The 24,799-nt window shown below is 43.6% G+C and overlaps 1 protein-coding gene across 1 annotated transcript; it reads right to left on the bottom strand.

Moving 5' to 3' along the window:
* Window positions 1–108: 108 nt before the first annotated feature.
* LOC139538728 (gap junction alpha-5 protein-like) lies at window positions 109–24,799 on the bottom strand. The gene is made up of 2 exons (XM_071341115.1): window positions 24,394–24,799; window positions 109–1,447 (listed from the first exon to the last, which is right to left on the bottom strand). The coding sequence occupies exon 2, from the start codon at window positions 1,415–1,417 to the stop codon at window positions 257–259; it is 1,161 nt and encodes a 386-aa protein (XP_071197216.1). The 5' UTR covers window positions 1,418–1,447; window positions 24,394–24,799; the 3' UTR covers window positions 109–256.

Below are 24,799 nucleotides of genomic sequence, written 5' to 3'. Positions count from 1 at the left end.
GTTATTTCATAGTGTTGATGTCTTCACTATTATTCTAAAATGTAGAAAATAGTACAAATATAGAAAAACCCTTGAATGAGTAGGTGTTCTAAAACTTTTGACCGGTAGTGTACCTGCTCCAGTTCTGTCTCTGGGTCTATAGACCCAGCCTGCTCCAATCTCCTCTAGTCAGGGCCTTACTCCTGCTGTGTCTGAAAGTCCTGTCTGCTCCCTCCTCTCTTTCTCAGCCCCTCTTTCGTTCTCTGTCGGTCTGGCTCTACACGGCCAAGTCATCTGGTCGGACCCGGCTGCTGGTACCGCTGGTCTTGCTGAAGCGGCGTTTGTCTTTCAGGTAGCTGGCGTGCAGCAGGGTTGGTGCGGAGCACCCGTTGGGCATCTCCCCTGGCATCTGGGTATAGCTCATTCTCAGGAATCCTCCCTCCCCTTCCAGGTCGTCATGGGAATGATGGCGCTCGGTGGCCATGTTGACGGAGTTCTGCTGGTGTGCCATCCTGTTGTTGAAGGGGTGAGAAGGCATGGAGGTCATGGGGTTCATGGGGGTCATCGTATCCGACGATGCCAGGCACTGGCTGAAGTCAGGGGGAGGGGTGCAGCCCGGGGAGTTGTGATGGGGCGGGGTGTCGGGGTCCTTGGAGATGGCAATGGCCACAGCGTTTTGGGTGCGGTTCTTGAGGGCGGCATGGGTGCGCTTGCACTTCCTGATACGCCTGTAGGCCAGGTGGTAGAGCTCAACCACAGAGAGGAGCAGGGAGACACCAGACACCACCAGCATGAAGACGATGAACACGTTCTTCTCTGTGGGCCTGGACATGTAGCAGTTGACTGGGTTGGGGCAGGGCCAGGCCTTGCAATGGTACAGAGCCCTGAGGAAGACTCCATAGATCATGTATTGGACCACGATGAAGGTCACCTCCATCACTGTGCGGATCAGAATGCTCAGAATGTATGTGGATAACAGCGCTCCCCGCAGGCGAACCTGCCCTGACGCCTCCAGCACCTTCCCACAATCCCTCTGCTGGAGGTATGCCTTCTCCCCTGATACGCACCCCCCCTCTCCTCTCTCCTCCATCTCCTCCCTCTTCTCCTGCTCCCTCCTCCTTCGTTTCTCATCCCTCCGCACGATGTGCATGGCGTGGCCCATGTAGATCAGTGATGGCGTGGATACGAAGATGATCTGTAGGACCCAGTAGCGGATGTGTGCGATAGGAAACGCCTGGTCATAACAGACGTTGGTACAACCGGGCTGCTGGGTGTCGCACAGGAAGTCACTCTGCTCGTCTCCCCAGGAGGACTCTGCAGCCGTGCCCAGGACCAGGATCCTGAAGATGAAGAGGACGGTGAGCCACACCTTCCCCACTGACGTGGAATGTTCCTGAACCTCCTCCAGGAAGTTCCCCAGGAGACTCCAGTCCCCCATCACTACTGCTCACTGGTCACTGGCACACACCTGAGAGAGGAGAAGAGGGAGAGAGAGAGAAAGAAAGAGGGTCAGGGTGAGGGTAAAGGGAGAGAAAGAGATGGGTCAAGGAGGGAGGGAGAGAACGGAGAAGAGATAGCGAGTGAAGAAGAAAGAAAATAGGGAGAGAAAAGAAAGGAGATAAAATGACTAGTGTGTGTGAGTGGCATGGTATGCATGTATAAATAGCCTGTGATTGGCCTGGAGACTGGACACGACACAAATGCCTGAGAAGGACTCTTTTCCCACGACACACACAAACATACTGTATATTTAAGGGCATTTCAAAGTAAATAGTGAGGTTGTTTCTGAGAAATTATATACAGTAGTTGGATGTTTGTGTTACTATTCCTGACACTGACACATTATAACCAGACAGAAAGGGTGAGGAGCCATAGGGCAGGACAAGGCTAGGAGCTAGTGGCCCCGAATGTTAGAAATGGAATGGAATTCTGTGCCCCTGACCTAACCCTACAATCTCCAACATCTCCTCCATATTGTCCAGAGCACAGCAACGGTCATTGGTCACCATGTTTGTACCGGTTAATTGAAGCCTTTGATGTTCACTCGCTCGTCTCTCCGTTCCACTCCTCTTGTGATTTGTATCAGTGTGTGTGTGTGTGTGTGTGTGTGTGTGTGTGTGTGTGTGTGTGTGTGTGTGTGTGTGTGTGTGTGTGTGTGTGTGTGTGTGTGTGTGTGTGTGTGTGTGTGTGTGTGCCGTTGCCCCCTGACCGCAGTATAAGTGAGACTTTGCGTGTATCTTCTGTCCCTATAAGGCAACTCAGCAGACCACTTTATGAGTGTCATGAACACCCCAATCATCGAAGTACGCACTAAGTGAACTGATCTGAATTTTACTACAATTATTCAACAGGTGAAAATAAAGTAGGCACACACACACACACACACACACACACACACACACACACACACACACACACACACACACACACACACACACACACACACACACACACACACACACACACACACACACACACACACACACATCGTCCAGGTTTGGCTGGGGTAGGCTGTCATTGTAAATAAGAATTTGTTCTTACAGTTTTTTCCAATTGCTAACACACTAAAATGACATGCACAGCACAATTATTTAAACTGACACACAGAGAGCAAAACCTCTTCTCAAGTCTCCAAAAGTCTAAACACATTTTCTGCTTTACACACATTTTGCAATTCAAAATGGCACTTTTTAAATGCACACACGGTTCTCTGCATAAGACACAACAATCTGACATAAAGTCACATGTTTGCCATTTCAAAACACTGCCATTCAAAATTACACTACATGAGCTAATTGGCCAATACATGTGCCACCTGGCCAAACACCTCAATGGTTAATTGTTACCACTTCAATCAGGAAGTAAGCACTATGAAAAGACCACAGGTGAGCACCTTTTGTTTTACAACAACAATGGAAGCCGTTGCAGAGAGAGGAAGAGGAAGAGGGAGGGTGAGAATGAGAGGGGGAGGAAGAGTGAGAGGTAGGGGTAGAGCTGATAGAGGAGTTCATGGCCAAAGAAGACAACAACTTTCAAATGAAATCAGAGCAACCTTAGTTGATCATGTCATCAACCATGGGCTGACAATGAGAGAGGTTGGACAGAGAGTGCAGCCCAATTTGAGCCGTTTTACCTGTCGCCTGTGTCATCCGGACATTTAGACTGGAGTACAGGTATGTAACCAAAATTTCTTTCACACTATGTAGTACACCCCATGTCATAGTGTATCAGTTGGGTGACACCTGTTTACTTCATGAATGGCTGATGTCATACACTAACTGCACAAATTTCCTGTAGAATTTACTCTACTGTGGGGGAAATATCTTTAGGCTGCATTGTCCAAGCCCTATATTTTTGTTTTTATGTTTTTCTAAAGGACTGAGAGATGCAACCATGGTGGAGGAAGGGGCCAAATGTTCACTGGGGTACAGGAAGCTGCCATTGTAAACTTGGTTTTGGAAAATAATGAAATCAGATTACGAGAAATTCAAAGCCACATCATCCAAGACAACACCATATTCAACAACATTCAACGAGTCAGTCTGTCCACATTGGCTCGCATTCTCAAGCGAAACCAAATCAGAATGAAACAACTTTATAAGGTGCCGTTTGAGAGAAACTCTCAAAGAAACAAAGAGGTCAGACGAGCATATGTGGATGTAAGTACAATATTGACTGCAGTACACTACACGCAACATTGTTTCCCAGTGTACTGGATAACACCATATTGACTGCTTTTGTTCTTTGTTTTCAGGGAGTACTGGAAATGGATGCTCATGCAATCCCACATGAGTTAATCTTTATAGATGAGGCTGGGTTCAACCTAGCAAAGACCAGAAGAAGGGGGAGAAACGTCATTGGCCACAGAGCCATTATAGATGTTCCTGGCCAACGTGGTGGGAACATCACAATGTGCCCTGCCATCTCCAATACGCATGGTGTCCTCTACCGTCATGCCAACCTTGGACCATACAACACAGCCCATATTCTCACATTTCTGGACAGACTCCACAACATTCTCATACCACCAGAGCGTATGAATGATGCAGACCATCAAAGAACCCGGTACGTTGTAGTATGGGACAACGTGAGCTTTCATCGTGCAGCCCCAGTCCAAAACTGGCTTGCTGACCACCCACCATTTCTCGTGCAATACCTCCCACCATACTCACCATTTCTGAACCATAGAAGAGTTATTTTCGGCATGGCGGTGGAAGGTATACGACCGGCAGCCCTTTGTGCGCATGCCTCTTGTGCAGGCTATGGAAGAGGCATGTGATGAGATTGATGTGGGTGCGATTCAGGGATGGATAAGGCACTCAAGGCGCTTCTTCCCTCGATGTCTGGCAAGGGAAGATATTGCCTGTGATGTGGACGAGGCGTTGTGGCCAGACCCAGCTGTGATGTGGACGAGGCGTTGTGGCCAGACCCAGCTGTGATGTGGACGAGGCGTTGTAGCCAGACCCAGCTGTGATGTGGACGAGGCGTTGTGGCCAGACCCAGCTGTGATGTGGACGAGGCGTTGTGGCCAGACCCAATTGTGATGTGGACGAGGCGTTGTGGCCAGACCCAGCTGTGATGTGGACGAGGCGTTGTGGCCAGACCCAGCTGTGATGTGGACGAGGCGTTGTGGCCAGACCCAGCTGTGATGTGGACGCGGCGTTGTGGCCAGACCCAGCTGTGATGTGGACGAGGCGTTGTGGCCAGACCCAATTGTGATGTGGACGAGGCGTTGTGGCCAGACCCAGCTGTGATGTGGACGAGGCGTTGTGGCCAGACCCAGCTGTGATGTGGACGAGGCGTTGTAGCCAGACCCAGCTGTGATGTGGACGAGGCGTTGTGGCCAGACCCAGCTGTGCGGCAAGATGCTGCCTAATTATTCTTCTTGCCTCTTTTCTTCTATATATTTTTTCTGCACATTTTTTCTGCAATTTTCTTTTTCAGTTTACTGTTTTTTTGTGGGCATATTTTTGTTCAGTCCAATGTAAATATATCTGCTGTGCATATGTTGCACTGACTTGTTTGGTTAAAAATTTAATGTTTCAACAGCATGTGTGTGTATCTGCAAATATTTCTGTGCATCTGAAGAATTTTTTACAATTTGAACCATTTTAGTATTAGGTCAAAGCATACTAAAGATGAGAGTGCTTTTCATTATGCCCAACAGTGTGTAGTTGGTTAGACAAAAATCTGGTAATATGAATGAAGTGTGTGCCATTTCGTGCAAATGTTTAATTTTGATAATGCTATATGTAGTTTTGGTTGCAGTGCTTCATTTTGCAGGATATGAGGTATTTTACAGTTTGGGTGTGTGGTTTTGTGAATTGTGTTAAGTATTTTGATAAAACCAGCCTAGTTTGCAAAATTGTGTTTTAGCAATTGGGAAAACCTGTAACTGACTTGCCTAGTTAAATAAAGGTTAAATAAAATACATATGAGAGGTTTGGCAGTACATCTCTAGCTCTAGAGTTAGCTAAATTACAACCCTTAAGAGACGTCCCTTTTGAGTGGCTTTCTTTAAGAAATCATATTGTTTGGGATTGCTTCCTCTGAGAATAAGAACAGGAAGTTGAGGAAAGGAGACATAGACTGAGACCGCTCAGCCCTCTGCAACCTCTGCTCTGTTCCGATTCTCAGCGTAGCTAAGATTCCGTTCCCACCAGCCTGTGTGTGAGTATCCAGACAGACTGACAGACTAACTACTGCTCCTGTGATGGGTCTGTACCCCCGTGCTCCTGCTTCTACCTCTCACCGCTATTATCCTTCTCTGAGCGACCATGCCAACTCTGTCTGGGAACAACAACAAAAAACAGTCAAATAAGATCAAGTCTCCAATTCGCATAGCGCCCCAACAGATCCACAGATGACGCAATCTCTATTGCAGTCCACACTGCCCTTTCCCACCTGGACAAAAGGAACACCTAAATGAGAATGCTGTTCATGGACTACCGCTCAACTAAGGACCCTGTGACTGAATAGCTCCCTCTGCAACTGGATCCTGGACTTCCTGACGAGGGTAGGAAACAACACCTCAGCCACGCTGACCCTCAACACGGGGGCCCCTCAGGGGTGCATGCTTACTCACCTCCTGTACTCCCTGTTCACCCACGACTGCGTGGCCACGATGAGACAGCCTATAGGGAGGAGGTCAGAGACCTGGCAGTGTGGTGCCAGGGCAACAACCTCTCCCTCAACATGAGCAAGACAAAAGAGCTGTTCCTGGACTACAGGAAAGGGAGGGCAGAGCACACCCCCATTCAAATCGACGGGGCTGTAGTGGAGAAGGTTGAGAGCTTCAAGTTCCTTGGTGTCGACATCACTAAGGACCTATTATGGTCCAAACTCACCAACACAGTCGTAAGGAGGGCACGACAACGCCTATTCACCCACAGGAGGCTGAAAAGATTTGGCATGGGTCCTCAAATCCTCAAAAAGTTCTAGAGCTGCACCATCAAGAGCATCCTGACTGGTTGAATCACCACTTTGTATAGCAACTGCTTGGCATCCGACCGCAAGATGCTACAGAGGGTAGTGAGTATGGCCCAGTACATCACTGGGGCCCAGTGATCCAGGACCTCTATACCAGGCGGTGTCAGAGGAAGGCCCAAAAAATAGACTGTTCTCTCTGCTACCGCATGGCAAAAGGCTCTGGGACCAAAAGGCTCTTTAACAGCTGCTACCCCCAAGTCATAAGACTGCTGATCAGTTAATCAAATGGCTACCCAGACTATTTGCATTGACCCCCTTATTTTATTCTTATCTATTCTTATTTTTTGCACTGACTCTCTTGCACAGGCTCAGTGTACACTCACTGACTAACCACACACTGACACTCCAACACACACACAAGCATATTGACGCTACACACACAAACACACATACATTCACATTCCACACATTCTTGTCGTGATGTGAGTTTGTCCTATATTTATATATATATATATTTTTTTTTTTTAAATCCCAGCCTCTGTTTCTGCAGGAGGCTTTTTGCCTTTTGGTAGGCCATCATTGTAAATAAGAATGTGTTCTTAACTGACTTGCCAAGTTAAATAAAGGTTAAATAAAATAAAATAAAATTCCTTCACACTCTTCACATGCTGCTGCTACTCTCTGTTTATTATCTATGCATAGTCACTTTACCCCTACCTACATGTACATACGACCTCAATATCCTTGACTAACCAGCAGTGGTGTAAAGTACTTAAGTAAAAATACTTTAAAGTAATACTTAAGTAGTTTTTTGGGGGTATCTGTAATTTACATTACTATTTATATTTTTGACAACTTTTTATTTTACTTCACTACATTCCTAAATAAAATAATATACTTTTTACTCCTTACATTTTGTCCTGCCACACAAAAGTACTCGTTACATTATGAATGCTTAGCAGGACAGGGAAATGGTCCAATTCACACACTTATCAAGAGAACATCCCTGGTCATCCCTACTGTCTCTGATCTGGCGGACTCACTAAACACAAATGCTTTGTTTGTAAATTATGTCTCAGTGTTGGAGTGTGCCGCTGGCTATCCGTAAGTAAATAAAAAACAAGAAAATGGTGCTGTCTGGTTTGCTTAATATAAGGAATTTGAAATGATATATACTTTTACTTTTGATACTTAAGTATATTTTAGCGATTACATTTTCTTTGATAATTAACTACATTTAAAACCAACTACTTTTAGACTTTTACTCAAGTAGTATTTTACTGGCTGACTTTCACTTTTACTTGAGTCATTTTATGGTATCTTTACTTTTACTCAAGTATGACAATTGGATACTTTTTCCACCACTGCTAACCCCTACCCTGCACATCGACTCTGTACCGGTACCCCTTGCAAATATCCTCATTATTGTTATTTTTATAGTGTTATTACTTTTCCTTTAGCTAACTTTTTTTAAAACACTGCATTGTTGGTTAAGGGCTCGTAAGTAAGCATTTCACGGTAAGGTCTACCTACACCTGTTGCATTCGGCGCATGTGACAAATACAATTAGATTTGATTTGAAGTCTGAGAAATAAACAGTCAGAAATATCAAGAGTGACTTAAGGGTGCAGGTCTAAAGCGATCAGAAAGTTAACAGTCAACTAGAACAGCATGCATGTGACAGCACAAGGAAATATAGCCTACAGAGTAACAATATATGAGGTGAAAACAACAGACTTACTAGAAGGCTCAAGACACAGAATGACGAACTTTAACAAAAGATGACCTCACCACTTTGAGCAAAGTTCATCTGAACATACCATAACTTGTGTTGACTAACTAAACACAACACTACTGTATGTAAACGTCTGGCCTCATATTGATACTAATATTGCAATGTTGGCCAGCCAGGCTACACAGCCAATAGGTTGTGTTGTAAACAGGTGAGGAAACCCTTTTGTCAGACCAGCCTGGTAGGAAAACGACTGTTTTAAGTCCAACTCCTGCCATTGTGAAGGCCAGGCTCTCACTCCCTTCCTCTAGTCTAGCTCCTCCTCAGTTCTTTGTGGCTCGCTGTAAACACATTATCTGATCGCTACCCAAAGCTTTGATGACAGTTGGATGTAGAAAGGCATGTTCTGGCTGTGATTTTTTTTAAAGGACCCCATGGCACTATAAAAATCTATGTAATATTGTCTAACAATGACTTATCTCTGAACTCAATTAATGAAATCCCTTTGCAAGTATTATAGATCATGGAATTTAAGAGCTCCTTGTTGGGAAGAGACCTAATTTGATATTGATGAAAAATAAAGGAAAATGAGGAAAGGTGGAGGTGAAGAGGAGTTGTTAACAAAAAGTGGTTGGCTAAAAGCGAAAATATTTGGTTCAAATACAAAGGGGAGGGATGCTCTTTTTTCCCCTGGAAAAACATGTTAAATAACAAACAGTCTTGCGTATGTGTCATTACTTCAACAGAAAAAGTTTAGAGAGAATGTCCAGTAATTTGTACACGTAACCACTTGGTACAGTAGCTGCCCATCTTTGCCGTCACATTTGAGATTGTTCTATTCCATTCCTGGGTGCCCAGTAATAAATAGGGATTTACTGTAATACACTGTACCCACTGACCACCGTCATAGCTGTCATATTGGTTTATACTATCTGTCTCTGAGTAATGGACACTTTGGCAATGAGGTATCTAACACTGCACACACTGGGCATAGCATACCACTCAGATATGTCTCTGACATTGATCAGAGCACAGGGGACGTTACAGAAGGAAGCACCCGTGGTAAGGACTACTCAACGTTGGCCTGATTGGAATCGATGCTACACAACTGCCACCGTACTTAACCACAGTAAGGTGACTGGGAACATGGACTAGTACAAACAGACCAGCTATGACCTCCGTAAGTCAATCAAAGAGGAAAAAGACGTTATAGGGACAAAGTGGAGTCGCAGTTCAATGGCTCAGACACGAGACAGATGTGGCAGGGACTACAGATAATCATGGATTATAAAGGGAAAATCAGCCCCAATCTCTGTAGCCAATGTGAGTAGAACACTTTAACCCTCGCAAGGCTGCCGGCCCGGACTGCATCCCAAGCCGCATCCTCAGTGCATGCGCAGACCCGCTGGCTGGGGTGTTTACGGACATATTCAATCTCTCCCTACCCCAGTCTGCTGTCACCACTATCGCCTCGTAGCACTTACTTCTGTCATAATGAAGTGCTTTGAGAGGCTAGTTAAGGATCATATCACCTCCACCTTACCCAACATCCTAGACCAACTGTAATTTGCATACAGCCCCAATAGATCCACGGATGACACAGTCGCCATCGCACTGCACACTGCCCTATCCCATCTGGAAAAGAGGAATACCTACACTACATGGCCAAAAGTATGTGGACATATGCTCGTCAAACATCTCATTCCAAAATCATAGACATTAATATGGTGTTGGTCCCCCCTTTGCTGCTAGAACAGCCACTCTTCTGTGAAGGTTTTCCACTAGATGTTGGAATATTGCTGCGGGGACTTCCATTCAGCTACAAGAGCATTAGTGAGGTTGGGCAATTAGGCCTGGCTCGCAGTCGGTGTTCCAATTCATCCCAAAGGTGTTCAATGGGGTTGAGGTCAGGCCTCTGTGCAGGCCAGTCAAGTTCTTCCACACTTGATCTCGGCAAACCATTTCTGTATGGACCTCGATTTGTGCACAGGGGAATTGTCATGCTGAAACAGAAAAGGGCCTTCCCCAAACTGTTGCCACAAATTTGGAAGTACAGAATCATCTAAAATGTAATTCTATGCAGTAGCGTTAAGCTTTCTCTTCACTGGAACTAAGGGGCCTAGCCCAAACCATGAAAAACAGCCCCAGACCATTATTCTTCATCCACCAAACTTTACAGTTGGCACTATGCATTTGGGCAGGTAGCGTTCTCTTGGCATCCGCCAAACCCAGATTCGTCTGTCGGACTGCCAGATGGTGAAGCGTGAAGAGTCCAATGGCGGCAAGCTTAACACTACCCCAACCGACACTTGGCATTGCGCATGGTGATTTTAGGCTTGTGTGTGGCTGTTCGGACATGGAAACCGATTTCATTAAGCTCCGACGAACAGTTCTTGTGCTGCTGTTGCTTCCAGAGGCAATTGGGAATTTGGTTGGGAAGTGTTGCAACCGAGGACACAACATTTACGAGCTACACGAGACACAACATTTAGCACTCACTGGTCCCGTTCTGTGATCTTGTGTGGCCTACCACTTTGCGGCTGAGCCGTGAACATTTCCTAGACATTTCCACTTCACAATAACAGCACTTACAGGGGCAGCACTAGCAGGGCAGAAATTTGCCGAATTGACTTGTTCGAAAGGTGGCATCCTATGACGGTGCTACGTTAAAAGTCACTGAGCTCTTCGGTACGGGCCATTCGACTGACAATGTTTGTCTATGTGTAACCGATGTGAAATGGCTAGCTAGGTAGCGGTAGTGCGCGCTAGCAGCCTTTCAGTCGGTGACGTCACTTGCTCTGAGACTTGAAGTAGTGGTTCCCCTTGCTCTGCAAGGGCCGCGGCCTTTGTGGAGCGATGGGTAACGACGCTTCGTGGGTAACTGTTGTTGATGTGTGCAGAGGGTCCCTGGGTATGGGCGAGGGGACGGACGTGAAGTTATACTGTTACATATGGAGATTGCATGGCTGTGTGCTCGATGTTATACGTCTGTCAGCAACAGATGTGGCTGAAATAGCCAAATCCACAAATTTGATGGGGTGTCCATATACTTTTGGCCTTGTAGTGCATGTAAGAATGCTGTTCATAGACTACAGCTCAACCTTAAACATCATAGTACCCTCCAAGCTCATCATTAAGTTCGGTGCCCTAGGTCTGAACCCCGCCCTGTAAAACTGTGTCCTGAAATTCCTGACAGGCCGCCCTCCAGGTGGTGAAGGTCAACACCTCCGCCACACTGATCCACAAAATGGGTCCCGACAGGGCTGTGTGCCCAGTCCCCTCATGTACTCCCTGTTCACCCATGACTGCGTGGCCATGCACATCTCCAACTCAATCATCAAGTTTGCAGACGACATGACAGTGGTAGGCCTGATTACCAACAATGACGAGGTTTAGAGCCCTGGCGGAGTAGTGCCAGGAAAATAATCTCTCACTCAACATAAAAACAAACAAAGGAGCTGATCATACAGGAGACTGAAGAGGGAGCATGCCCCCATCCACATCAACAAGACTGCAGTGTAGAGGGTCAAAAGCTTCAAGTTCCTTGGTGTGCATATCACTGAGGACCTGAAATGGTCCCACAACACACACACCGGGATGAGGAAGGCACAACAGAGCCTCTTCAACTTCAAGCGGCCAAAGAAATTCAGCATGCCCCTAAGACCCTCACGAACTTCACCAGATGCCACATTGAGAGCATTCTGTCGGGCTGCATCACCGCCTGGTACAGCAACTGCACCGCCTTGAACAGCATGGCTCTCCAGAGGGCACACTGCCTGCCTTCCAGAACATTTACAGCACTCAATGTCAAAGGAAGGCCAAGAAGATCATTAAGAACCTCAGCCACTCAAGCCACAGTCTGTTCCCTCTGCTACCATCTAGCAGATAGAGACAGTACAGAGCTGAGACTGAGAGACTGAGAAACCGCTTCTATCACAAGGCCATCAGCCTGTTGAACAGCCATCACTAGCCGGCTACCTGCCCGGTACTCAGCCCTGCACCTTGAGACTAATGCCCCATGTACAGTATATAGAGTCATTGAACTCTTGTCACCTCATGTTCTGTTTTATATACTGTTGTTTAGTAACTTTAACTGGGATTGTTTTGTCTTGATTCTATTTTTGGTTATTGGTGTATTTGTATTGTATTTCCTGACATTCTACTGTACTGTTGGAGCTAGTAAGATCAGTGTTCACCATAACACCTGCAAATCTGTGTAAGTGACCAATAAGCTTAGATTTGATTTGAGAGAGGATAGGCAAATGAAACAATAGGCTGCATTGGCATAGCGAGAGTCTGGGGTCTGTATTGAAGTCTATAAAGATAGTTATTGTTAACAAAAAGAGAGTGAGAGTATCCTGTATGTTTAGAGATGGGGTTTGAGGTTGGACAGTAGGCCTACACACTTTGCATTAAGTGAGGTTGGACTACATTTAGTGAACATACTGTAAACACAGGGCTAGAGAGGTTTGGAAAAGTGGCTGTGATGCCTGTGAACTCATACCATAGGGGCCTTTAGTGGAGTAGCCTATAGATAGAGAATGGATCAGGAACCCAGAACATCAGCAAATAACAAGAAGGACACACCGAGTGATATGGACAACCTGTGGTTCAGTGTAGTAGTATTTACAGTAGTCTTTATATACATGGACATTGACTGGACCTGGGCTGGAGAGCAACCAGGCTATAGTCCATAGAGATGACATGGCTAGCAAACTGCATCAATAATGTGTGGTGGTAACTGATGTCCTAATTAAGGGCAGGTACAGACCCAGTAGCTGTAACAGCAGCAGGGCTGAAAAAGCCACCAGAATGAATGCAGTGTTTTCTCTCAAAGCAAGCCAGGGAAGGAAGCAACACTACAGCAATAAATCCTGTCCGGTGCCTCTCCTCTCCTTTTCTCTGCCTGGGCTCAAAGCATTGCCTTAGAGGGCAGTTAGTGATTTTCCAGCTGGAGATCAACCACTCCATTCTTGGGACTGATCTCTACAACTTATAGCTGTCTTGTAAAACACTGACTGTAGGACTTTTTTCTGCCTTAACCAGTGCCATTTAACAAGTGATGACTAATTTGAAAAACCAAACCCACAACCTCAGAGCATTGAAGACTGGATAAAGGATGAACTATCTACAAGGAGCTCCCGCAAGGAACTCCCGCAGGAGTAGTATCATAATTGGACAATCTACCTTACTGAACTATATGAGACTACATATCTATGTAGAACTATCCTGAGTTTCCGTTTAAAATGATTGCCTCACACTGAAAAGACTGAGAGAAATCAGTCTTATTCCAAAACATCATTAAATCAAATCGAATGTATTTATATAGCCCTTCTTACATCAGCTGATGTCACAAAGTGCTGTACAGAAACCCAGCCTAAAACCCCAAACAGCAAGCAATGCAGGTGTAGAAGCAGGTGTAGAACATCAACCCCTCTATCCTCTATTCTTTCCAACCCCTTCCCATCACAAACCCCTCTGCCACCTCCCTCACCATAATCCCATCCACAGACAGGAACAACAGGGGCAGTGTTGATTTACACATTGTCCCTTTACTGCTCTCATCACTAGTCTGATCCGTAGACATTAAAACCAGTAGATAGTGATATCACTGGCGTCATCGACATATTCCTAGGGAAAACTCCCAATGGCGCATGAAGCCACAAGTATTTGAATTTGAAGCACGCCATATTGCTGAATGGCACCAAAAAAATTGCTGAAGATCATGGCGAAAGTGGTCGTAACTAGCAAAGGTCGATGTAAACGTTTTCATCCTGCCTGAGATAGTCAACCCAGTCTACCAGTCGTGATTGGTCTGTGTCAGCACGTGGTCCTGTGTGATGACAAGTGTGCGCTCCGAGAGCGACACGAGATGGGTGGGGCTAAAGCTTAAGAGGGTGTGAACGATGCTGAATGGGTGTAGACAAAGAAGAGCTCTTCACTAGATACCAAAACATTCAAAGGCCATTTTCTCAAGTGAGTTTCAACTTTCAAAGCAGAATTACTTTCCCATTGTTCCTCAAATGCAGTGTATGATATATCATTGTGTAGCTCTGAGTCTTTACTTTTATCCAATGTAAAAAACACAATTTCAAGTTTTGCTACATAAGACCGAATCCAGGTTGTGAGTCATAAATGTAGTAGTCAGAACGGATCACTATAAAATGACATATCTCAATTCGTAGCGATCTTTAAAATAATTCACTATGGGGATCGTGCTTGATCATAATAAACACATTTTAAAGGCCAAAACAGTCATAAATATTATAATTTTTGGGGGCTGTTCTGTTCGTCGTAATTTACATAGGCTTTCTAGGGTAGACCAGTAGCCAACCAGCAGAGCTCCACGCTCCAGAGTGGACACTGGGGGCCTGGTCTGATCAGTGACGCATACCCTCTCTGTCCCCATAGAAGACAACAATATATAAAATACTATGCCTTCAGATAGTATTCACACCCCTTGACTTTTTCCACATGTTGTTGTGTTTCAGCCTGAATAAAACAACATTTGTCACTGGCCTACACACAATACCCCATCATGTCAAAGTGAAATAATGTTTTTAGAATTTTTTACTAATTAATAAAAAATGAAAAGCTGAAATGTCTTGAGTAAAGAAGTATTCAACCCCTATGTTACGGCAAGCCTAAATAAGTTTAGGAGTAAAAGTTATCTTAACCTTTTTACTGCTGTGGGCTAAATCACACAGTGTTTATTGGTAGTCTTAAACAAATCTACTTTGAAACAAAAGTATACACCTCACACACATGGTTATGGGCTTAAGAAAAAGAAGACACCTGTACCATGTCAGATATAGAGTTGGAATGTATTACATTTTGAGTTTGTGTCCCAATATTACACTTTCTACACATCGCAGAACACTGAAATATAACAAAACCGTTTGACATAGAAACACCGGATTTCCGCTGAAAATAAATTATAATGTTGATTAATTATGAAATTCTTTTAAAAAAAAGAATAGCATTCCACCCATGATGCCACTAGAGGGCGATTGGTCATTTGACTGCAGGAAAGGTCACATAATAAGTTGCATGGACTCTGTGTGCAAAAATAATGTTTAACATTCTCTTTGAAAGACAACCTCATCTCTGTACCCCACAATTATTTGAAAGGTCCCTCAGTCGAGCAGTGAATTTCAAACACAGATTCAACCACAAAGACCAGGGAGGTTTCCAAACTTTCGCAAAAACATTAACAGACATTGAATATCCCTTTGAGCATGGTAAAGTTATTAATTACACATTGGATGGTGTATCAATACCAGTCATTACAAAGATACAGGCGTCCTTCCTAACTCAGTTGCCAGAGAGGAAGGAATCCTCTCAGAGATTTCATCATGAGGCCAATTGTGAGTTTAAAACAGTTGCAAAATGTAATGGCTGTGATAGGAGAAAGTTGGCTCAACAACATTGTAGTTACTCCACAATACTAACGTAATTGACAGAGGGAAAATAAGGATGCCTGCACATAAATACATTTAAAAAATGTGGCAAAGCAATTCACTTTTTTTCCTGAATGCAAAATGTTATGTTTGGGGCAAATCCAATAAAACACATTACTGAGAACCACTCTCCATATTTTCAAGCATAGTGGTGGCTGACTCATGTTATGGGTATGCTTGTAATCATTAAGGACTCCATGGAATGGAGCTAAGCACAGGCAAAATCCTAGAGGAAAACATGATTCAGTCTGCTTTCCACCAGACACTGGGAGATGAATTCACCTTTCAGCAGGACAATAACCTAAAACACAAGAGGCTTATTAAGACCACATTGAATGGCCTAGTTATAGTTTTGACTTAAATCAGTTTGAAAATCTATGGCAAGACTTGGAAATGGCTGTCTAGCAATGATCAACAACCAGCTTGACAGAGCTAGAAGAATTTAAAAAAGAATAATGTGCAAACATTGTACAACCCAGGTGTGCAAAGCTCTTCGAGACTTAACCAGAAAGACTGACAGCTGTAATCGCTGTCAAAGGTGATTATAAAATGCATTGACTCAGGGGAGTAAATGAGATGTAACTGATGTTAATGAGATATTTCTGTATTTCATTTTCATGAAATTTGCTAAAATTTCTAAAAACATGTTTTTACTTTGTAATTATGGCATATTGTGTGTAGATGGTTGAGAGAAAAAAATCTACTTAAACCATTTTGAATTCAGGCTGTAACTGAACAAAGTGAGGAATAATTCAAGGGGTATGAATACTTTCTGAAGGCACCGTATATATACACAGTATATACAGTGCATTATGGAAGTATTCAGACCCCTTCCCTTTTTACACAATTTGTTACATTACAGCATAATTCTAAAATGTATATATACATAAAACAAATAATTCTCATCATTCTACACACAATACCCCATACTGACAAAGCGAAAACCGGTTTAAGTTATTTTTGCAAATGTATCCTAAATAAAAAACAGTATATTAGTATATTAGTATTCAGACGCTTTGCTATGAGACTCGAAATTGAGCTCATGTGCATTCTGTTTCCATTGATCATCCTTGAGATGTTTCTACAACTTGATTGGTGACCACCCTTGGTAAATTCAATTGATTGGACATGATTTGTAAAGGCACACACCTGTTTATATAAGGTCCCACAGTTGACAGTGCATGTCAGAGCAAAAACCAAGCCATGAGGTTGAAGGAATTGTCCGTAGAGCTCCGAGACAGGAATGTGTCGAGGCACAGATCTGGGGAAGGGTACCAAAACATTTCTGCAGCATTGAAGATCCCCAACAACACAGAGGTCTCCATCATTCTTAAATGGAAGAAGTTTGGAACCACCAAGACTCTTCCTAGAGCTGGTCATCCAGCCAAACTGAGCAATCGGGGAGAAGGGCCTTGGTCAGAGAGGTGACCAAGAACCCGATGGTCACTCTGACAAAGCTCCAGAGTTCTTCTGTGAAGAAGGACAACCATCTCTGAAGCACTCCACCAATCAGGCCTTTATGGTAGAGTGGCCGGACGAAAGCCAATCCTCAGTAAAAGGCACATGACAGCCCGCTTGGAGTTTGCCAAAAGCCACTTAAAGGACTCTCAGACCATGAGAAACAAGAATCTCTGGTCTGATGAAAACAAGATTGAACTCTTTGGCCTGAATGCCAAGCATCACATATGGAGGAAATCAGGCACAAGAACTAGACAAGTCGGGACAAGTCTCTGAATGTCCTTGAGTGGCCCAGCCAGAGCCCGGACTTGAACCAATTCAAACATCTCTGGAGAGACATGAAGAAAGCTGTGCGGCGAAGCTCCCCATCCAACCTGACAGAGCTTGAGAGGATCTGCAGAGAAGAATGGGAGAAACTCCCCAAATACAGGTGTGCTAAGCTTGTAGCATCATACCCAAGAATACTCAAGGCTGTAATCGCTGCCATAGGTGCTTAAACAAAGTACAGAGTAAAGGGTCTGAATACTTCTGTAAATGTGATATTTCAGATATTTTTTTAAATACATTTGTCATTATGGGGTATAGTGTGTAGATTGATAAGGATTTTAAAAAACAAACAATTTTAGAATAAGGCTGTAACGTAACAAAATGTGGAAAAAGTTTGGACACACCTACTCATTCAAAGGTTTTTCATAGTTTTACTATTTTCTACATTGTAGAAAAGTAGTGAAGACATCAAAACGATGAAATAACACAAATGGAATCATATAGTAACCAAAAAAGTATAAACAAATCAAAATATATTTTAGATTTTAGATTCTTCAAAATAGCCACCCTTTGCCTTTGCCTCTCAACCAGCTTCATGAGGTAGTCACCTGGAATTGTTTTAGAACAGGCTTGAAGGAGTTCCCACATATTCTGAGCGCTTGTTGGCTGCTTTTCCTTCACCCTGCGGTCCAACTCATCCCAAACAATCTCAATTGGGTTGAGGTCGGGGGATTGTGGAGGCCAAGTCATCTGATGCAGCACTCCATCACTCTCCTTCTTTTTCAAATAGCCCCTACACAGCCTGGAGGTGTGGCATACTTAATAGTTGATGTTGAGATGTGTCTGTTACTTGAACTCCATGAAGCATTGATTTGGGATGCAATCTGATGTGCAGTTAACTCTAATGAACTTATCCTCTGCAGTAGAGATAACTCTGGGTCTTCCATTCCTGTGGCGGTCCTCATGAGAAGCAGTTTCATCATAGCGCTTGATGGTTTTTGCGACTGCACTTGAAGAAACTTTCAAAGTTCTTGAAATGTTTCCGATTGACTGACATTCATGTCTTAAAGTAATGATGGACTGTCGTTTCTCTTTGCTTATTTGAGCTGTTCTTGCCATAATATGGACTTGGTATTTTACCAAATAGGGCTATCTTCTGTATACCCCCCTACCTTGTCACAACACAACTGATTGGCTCAAACACATTAAGAAGGAAAGAAATTCCACAAATGAACTTTTAACAAGGCACACCTGTTAATTGAAATGCATTCCAGGTGACTACCTCATGCTGCTTGTTGAGAGAATGCCAAGAGTGTGCAAAGCTTTCATTTAGGCAAAGGGTGGCTACTTTGAAGAATCTCAAATTTCAAATATATTTTTATTTGTTTAACACTTTTTTGGTTACAACATGATTCCATTTGTGTTATTTCATAGTTTTGATATCTTCACTATTATTCTACAATGTAGAAAATAGTAAAAATAAAGAAAAACCCTTGAATGAGTAGGTGTGTCCATACTTTTGACTGGTACTGTATATGACTAAGACTTTACCACAGCATCTTGAAAAACTTCAGACAATCAGAGTAAGTAAGTAAGTTAGTTTACACTGAGAGATTCCAGGCCATGCTCTGTTTAGATGAAACTTTTTAAGTCATAATGAAGAAGTGATATGCCTAATGCATAAACTTCGTATTATTGGCTAAAAGGGTTTGTTTTGTCGGGTGGTATACACCATGTCTGGTTGGGAAATAGAGGAGTGCAATGTCCTGTGTCTATGTTACCATATGTGCCTCTTTAAGGTGGCAGACATGGACAAATCTGGTAAAATTAGTGAACAAAATATTTATTTATATTTTTATGTAGTCCTTGACCAGTCTCGACAACTGTAGAAACAAAACATACTGTACCATGCCACCGTATGGCACAGTTTGGATTTTAAATGAATTCATACAAGCCTCTGCCAAATTCACATTATAATAAGGCAACAGTAAACATGTCACCCCCCACGAATGTTGAGTCTTGACAGTGTTTGCAACATGTGTGCCAAATTTTGTTACAATACGAATATCCTTGACTGATATTTATGCATTTATGTGCCAGACCACAACCATGTGAGTGTTTATTGGTCAATAGCGGCCATGTTGTTTTAGGTACTAGTCTGGAAAATATTGCATTGAGAGAACTTTGTCCATAGATGCCACATCAAGTTTCGTGCAGAGCGGTCTTTCGGTGCCAGGTGTCATGACATTGCCCTGTTGGAAGAAGTTTATGACACCCCATAAATACCTTTCCCCATTTTTCTCTCCACCCTACAGAATGGACTATTGGAAAGCCCTTTGTTAACACAGAGAGAGTATGGTAACATCAAAAGGTTGGGGAAAATAACAATCTTTCTATAATCCAACCATTTGAATGTGTCCGTTGGTACTTAAAGAATATGATGTCAGATCAGTTGTTGTCTAGGACATTATATCTGATGATAGGACGACATAAATTGTATCTTGGAAAGTCTACACATTTTAGTCATCAGATTCACGTGGAATTGTTGTGCAATTTAAATGTTTAAATATGAAACTATTTGTGAAAAGATTAAATGTAATTTTAGATTCTAAATGAGAGAATTGTTTTCATTGAGTAAACTATGATCATTCAGTGGCCACGCGCAAGTGAACAGACATTGGTTGAGAAATATGAAACACTCCTTCCTCTGACCTCACTACAAAAGCCCGTTGACGAAAGTCAACCTTGTGTTCCCGATGACGTGTGGACTGATGTCCATATGTTTAAAAGGGCTAATATCAACTGCAACCTAACAAAATTAACTTATGTTCCCGACGACATGAGGACTGGTGTCCATACATTTAAAAGGGCTAATTTCAACGTGGAGGTGACGATCGCCACGCTGGACGGATGAATTTCAACTACACCAGCCAGAATATAGCATGAGCTGAGTATGGCAACTTGGTATGAACTTTGAACTCTTATTCACTAAAGAAGTGATACATCCTACACTTCGAGTTATCAGCAGCTGTAAATGTGCGTGGCCTAGGAAAGGACGGACAATCTCTTCAGAACGACAGGGTACTACAACGTATCCATTCTACCACACGACAACAGACTACAACGTATCCGCCCAGAAATATTCTTCAAAGGACAAGGGAGATCTCTGCTGGGCAACCCAGCCTTCCATCTTCGACCAATCTATCGAAGAGCAGCTCAGAGTAAATATATTTCTTGCATTTTCCTTTTCCGAATGGGCGGTTATTTAGAATGCATAAGATTCTGTATTTACGATAGCATAGCTTCATAAGGTCCGATAGAGACCCAATCCTATTGTTCCTCAGTCTTCCCGCTCTTTCATTCAAACCCAACCCCCTTTCATTGTCTAACCAGCCGTCATATCGTTTCATTCGCTAGGGATGTTTTCTTCTATGACATAATTAGTAATCAATGTATGATCCATCCTATGTATATGTAATTCTGTGTGATTATTTAGGTATTTAGTAAATAAATAATTAAACCAAATTTAGTATTGCTGATTCAACTTGTTAGCCAGTTGAACTCTATAAAAAAATTTCCGTGGTGCCCCGACATCCTAGTTAATTACATTTACATGATTAGTTTAATCAGGTAATATTAATTACAGTGAATTGATTTGATAAAATAGCATGTCATATATCATTTAATCCATAGTGAAGACACAACACAGGAGAGTAGCGTTAAGTGTTTGTCACGAAATTAAAATGGCGGAAAATCCATCATGGCCGACCTTATGGGCCCCTGAGGCAAATCTGTTCCTTGTGAGGAGAGGGACCTATGCACTGAATTTCATGATTTTAGGTCAAATGGGGTGAGGCGCGTGACCTTTCAAAGTTAGCATTTTCAATCTATTGTTATAGCGCCACCATCTGGCCAATCTATGAAAGTTTTTAATGCCAGATCTCTGTGGCAAGACGCATCATTCACCCAAGTTTCGTCAAAATCGGGCCAGTGCTGTCTGAGATATCGTGTGTGACTAACGTACAAACGAACATACTAACTTACTAACAGACGGAGACAAATCCACAGTCCCCTCCCCGATTTCATTGTGGGGGAGAACAAAATATCCTCATCAATAACAGTCCCGAATGCATATACTGTGCAGTGACAGCTTAGTAAAAGTGGCACAACTTCAGAGACATATTAAGAAAACATAAAATCCCCCTCCTCCCACCTCTCTCTATGAAGTCCCAGCACACTGCTTGGTGTACCATTGGAGAACAAAGAGGTTGGGTAAGGATGCGACCCCCACCCTGACATAAGGCAGGTGCTCAATCGTTGTTTTGGTTTTAACATGGATGCCAGGTGGGCCTTTTATCTGACAAAAACACTCCACAGTTTTTTAGTAGGTGGCCTGAAACATGAGAGAAAGAAAGATTGAATAGAGAGAAAGAGGGGAATAGTAAAGTATATATACAGTTTATTAGGTACACCCCGTTCATGAAAATGGTTTGTGGCTTGCTATATAAAGCAGGCAGACAGGCATCGATGCATTCAGTTACTGTTGAAATTAACATTAAAATGGGTAAAACAAGTGACCTAAGTGACTTGGAGCGTGGTATGATGGTTGGTTCCACGCGCGCCGGTTCCAGTATCTCAGAAACGACAGTGTCTAGAGTTTACCGAGAACGGTGCGACAAACAAAAAACATCCAATCAGTGGCGGTCCTGTTGGCGAAAACAGCTCGTTGATGAGAGGTCGAAGGAGAATGACAAGAATCGTGAAAGCTAACAGGCGTGCCACAAACAGGCAAATAACGGCGCAGTACAACAGTGATGTGCAGAATGGCATCTCGGAACACACAACTCGTCGGTCCTTGTCACGGATGGGCTATTGCAGCAGATGACCAGACCGGGTTCCACTCATATCAGCTAAAAACAAGAAGAAGTGCCTCCAGTGGACACGTGATCACCAACACTGGACAATTAAGGAGTGGAAAAAATCTCCTGGTTCCTGTTGCGTCATGCTGATGGCAGAGTCAGAATTTGGCGTAAGCAGCAGGAGTCCATGGATCCATTCTGTCTGGTGTCAACGGTACAGGCTGGTGTCGGTGGTGTAATGGTGTGGGGAGTATTTTCCTTGCACACTTTAGGTCCCTTGATGCCAATTGAGCAACGTTCCCATGCCCTGAAGAATTCAGGTTGTTCTGGAGGCAAAGGGGGGTCCGAACCGGTACTAGATGGGTGTACCTAATAAACTGTATCTGTGTATATGAGACATCAACTGTTTGAGGTCTGAATGGCCCTCCTCTCCAAACACATTGACTATTAACTGACTTAGTTTAGCCATGGAGGGGCAGGGGTGGGGTGGGTACAGACCCCCTGGGTGAGTTGGGGGGAGGCAGCGGGAGACGGGGGGAGAAATACTTCCTAAATCACAGAGTGGGTTAGTCACCTGCCACACGACTGCTACTTATAGAGCAGCGAGCCACCAGCAAGCCCTGAGGACTGGCGAGCCATATATCAGTCACCGTCTCACCCCACCAGACGCCACGCAGCTAGCCAGATCATCTGCTACCTTACATGGAGGTCTGCCTTTTCATCTAACTGTACACAGACCCACAGCCCTGTTATGAGCTATTGTTTTAACTGCACAGTGTTACACTGGGTCGCTCAGCCCAGACACCAGCCTGTTGCCGGAGGGGAAGCCTATTGATGTTTGATTATCAATTATAGTACCTGCATTAAAGTTTTGTTATAAAATAAAATGTTCATTGCAGGTATTGTACATTATTCTAGTTTGATTCTAAAGTTGAGTTGCTAAATGCTTTGCCTTCGGGAAGTACATTTATATTTACTGTGGTTCTTAGGATGATCAAATTGGATTTCATCTTTTCATGAGGTAGAGAGTGAGGTGATAATCAGTAGCATGCAAAACAGAGACCAGGTGTGTCTTGATGTTTCCTGGAGTTATCTCTTCACTTTTCAACAGTTCTTCTAATAAACAGGGGTGTGTCAGACCATGGAATGTTGTGCAATAGGGTAGCATCAGTGTTATAACAGTCTTTCTTATCAATAGTATCTCTATTTCTAGCTGCACAGCAAAGTATGCTCATTATCAGGAAGTACACCTGAAGGAGTCTCCTACTGATTTTGTTAGTCACTCTCACTCAAATATCATTAACATAAGTCATGGCAAAATGTGTAGAACTGCAGGAAATAAACTTTAAAACATGCATTTTTCTCTCCTCCATCAAAAGAGGGGCAACTAAACATTTTTGCCCTCTTGATGGGTGGGGCTCCCCAACCAAATCTCAACTATGGCCCCCAAAAGGCTACATCCAGCCATGGTCATGAGACTATGGTAAACAGGTAAACAAAGAGATGAAAAAGGTACACATCTGTCATGTCATTTAATGCCGAATTGGTGAAAGTCTTGTATTTGTTAATGATCCTGTTTTTGATATTTCATGTAAGCAATCTTATGTCAAGCCATCCAATCTGATGCCTTGTCGTTGTCTTGTAAATTATTGTAGATTTAAAATGGTGTTGTAGCTGTACGAATAACCTTCATGAAATTTGTTTAATATAAGGACATTTACTGCTCTAAGAGACCCATGTCATCTTATACAGCGGAACAGTGGAGTCGTTTGTTAAAATATATTTGTCTCTGGAGCTGCTGGCTGGCTGGATGAGTCAGTGTTGAGAGAGAGAGTGAGACTAACACACACCAGGACCCCCATAAATCGTCCCTGCACTCTTCTCTGTGACAGATACCTCACTGCTATGGACCAGCGCCCTGTCAATGCTATGTCTCAACTAGTAAAAGACAGAGACACTGGGTATGATGCTTTAGTGACCCAGCAACTATATAGTATAGTATGAATACAAGAGACAGATGTTAATAGAATACCTCTATAAAACCCCCACACACACTCACTGAGTGACAGCTGTGTGAGTCCTGTTAGCCTTGAGTACACATATGAAAAGGGACAAATTAAGACTCCATTTCCACAAGTTTCCTGATCTAGTTTGAAGTGTCCTTCCTATGTTTGTGTGTCCCATCGAGGGTGATGTGGTGGTAAATTACCTTTTCGTGCTACAGATGGTGATGGCTGTCAGTACTGAGGAAGAGGGTCCTAGCTGCTTCCCATAAGAGTCTTCACCTCAGAGACTGATGGAATGGTGGAGGGTGGATTGGAACGGGCCGTAGAGGTGTGTTGACCTGGTGGGATAAGTGTAGATAGGACTGGGCTGTAGAGGAGTGATGACCTGGTGGGATAAGTGGAGATGGGCTGGGTCGGAGGACAGAGGTTGGTGGAGGTGAGTGATCCTGAGTCGTACCTCTTGCAGGCACACCATCAGATATAATCAACAGGAGCTGGGTAGATCAGAGAAGAATATGATTTCTGTAGAGTGGAGTATGATCTCTGTAGAGTAGAGTGGAGTAGTGCTGGAGCTCTGTGCCGTCCCAGGGTAGGAATGCTAGCTTGTGC

Source organism: Salvelinus alpinus, chromosome 14, assembly GCF_045679555.1.
Source record: "Salvelinus alpinus chromosome 14, SLU_Salpinus.1, whole genome shotgun sequence".
Lineage (NCBI taxonomy): Eukaryota > Metazoa > Chordata > Actinopteri > Salmoniformes > Salmonidae > Salvelinus > Salvelinus alpinus.
Note: the sequence above shows the minus strand (reverse complement) of the source record. Positions and strands in the feature narration are given on the sequence as shown.

What these genes read in the sequence shown, in the direction of transcription:
- LOC139538728 (XM_071341115.1), bottom strand. Translation starts at nt 1,417, where the DNA reads ATGGGGGACTGGAGTCTCCTGGGGAACTTCCTGGAGGAGGTTCAGGAA.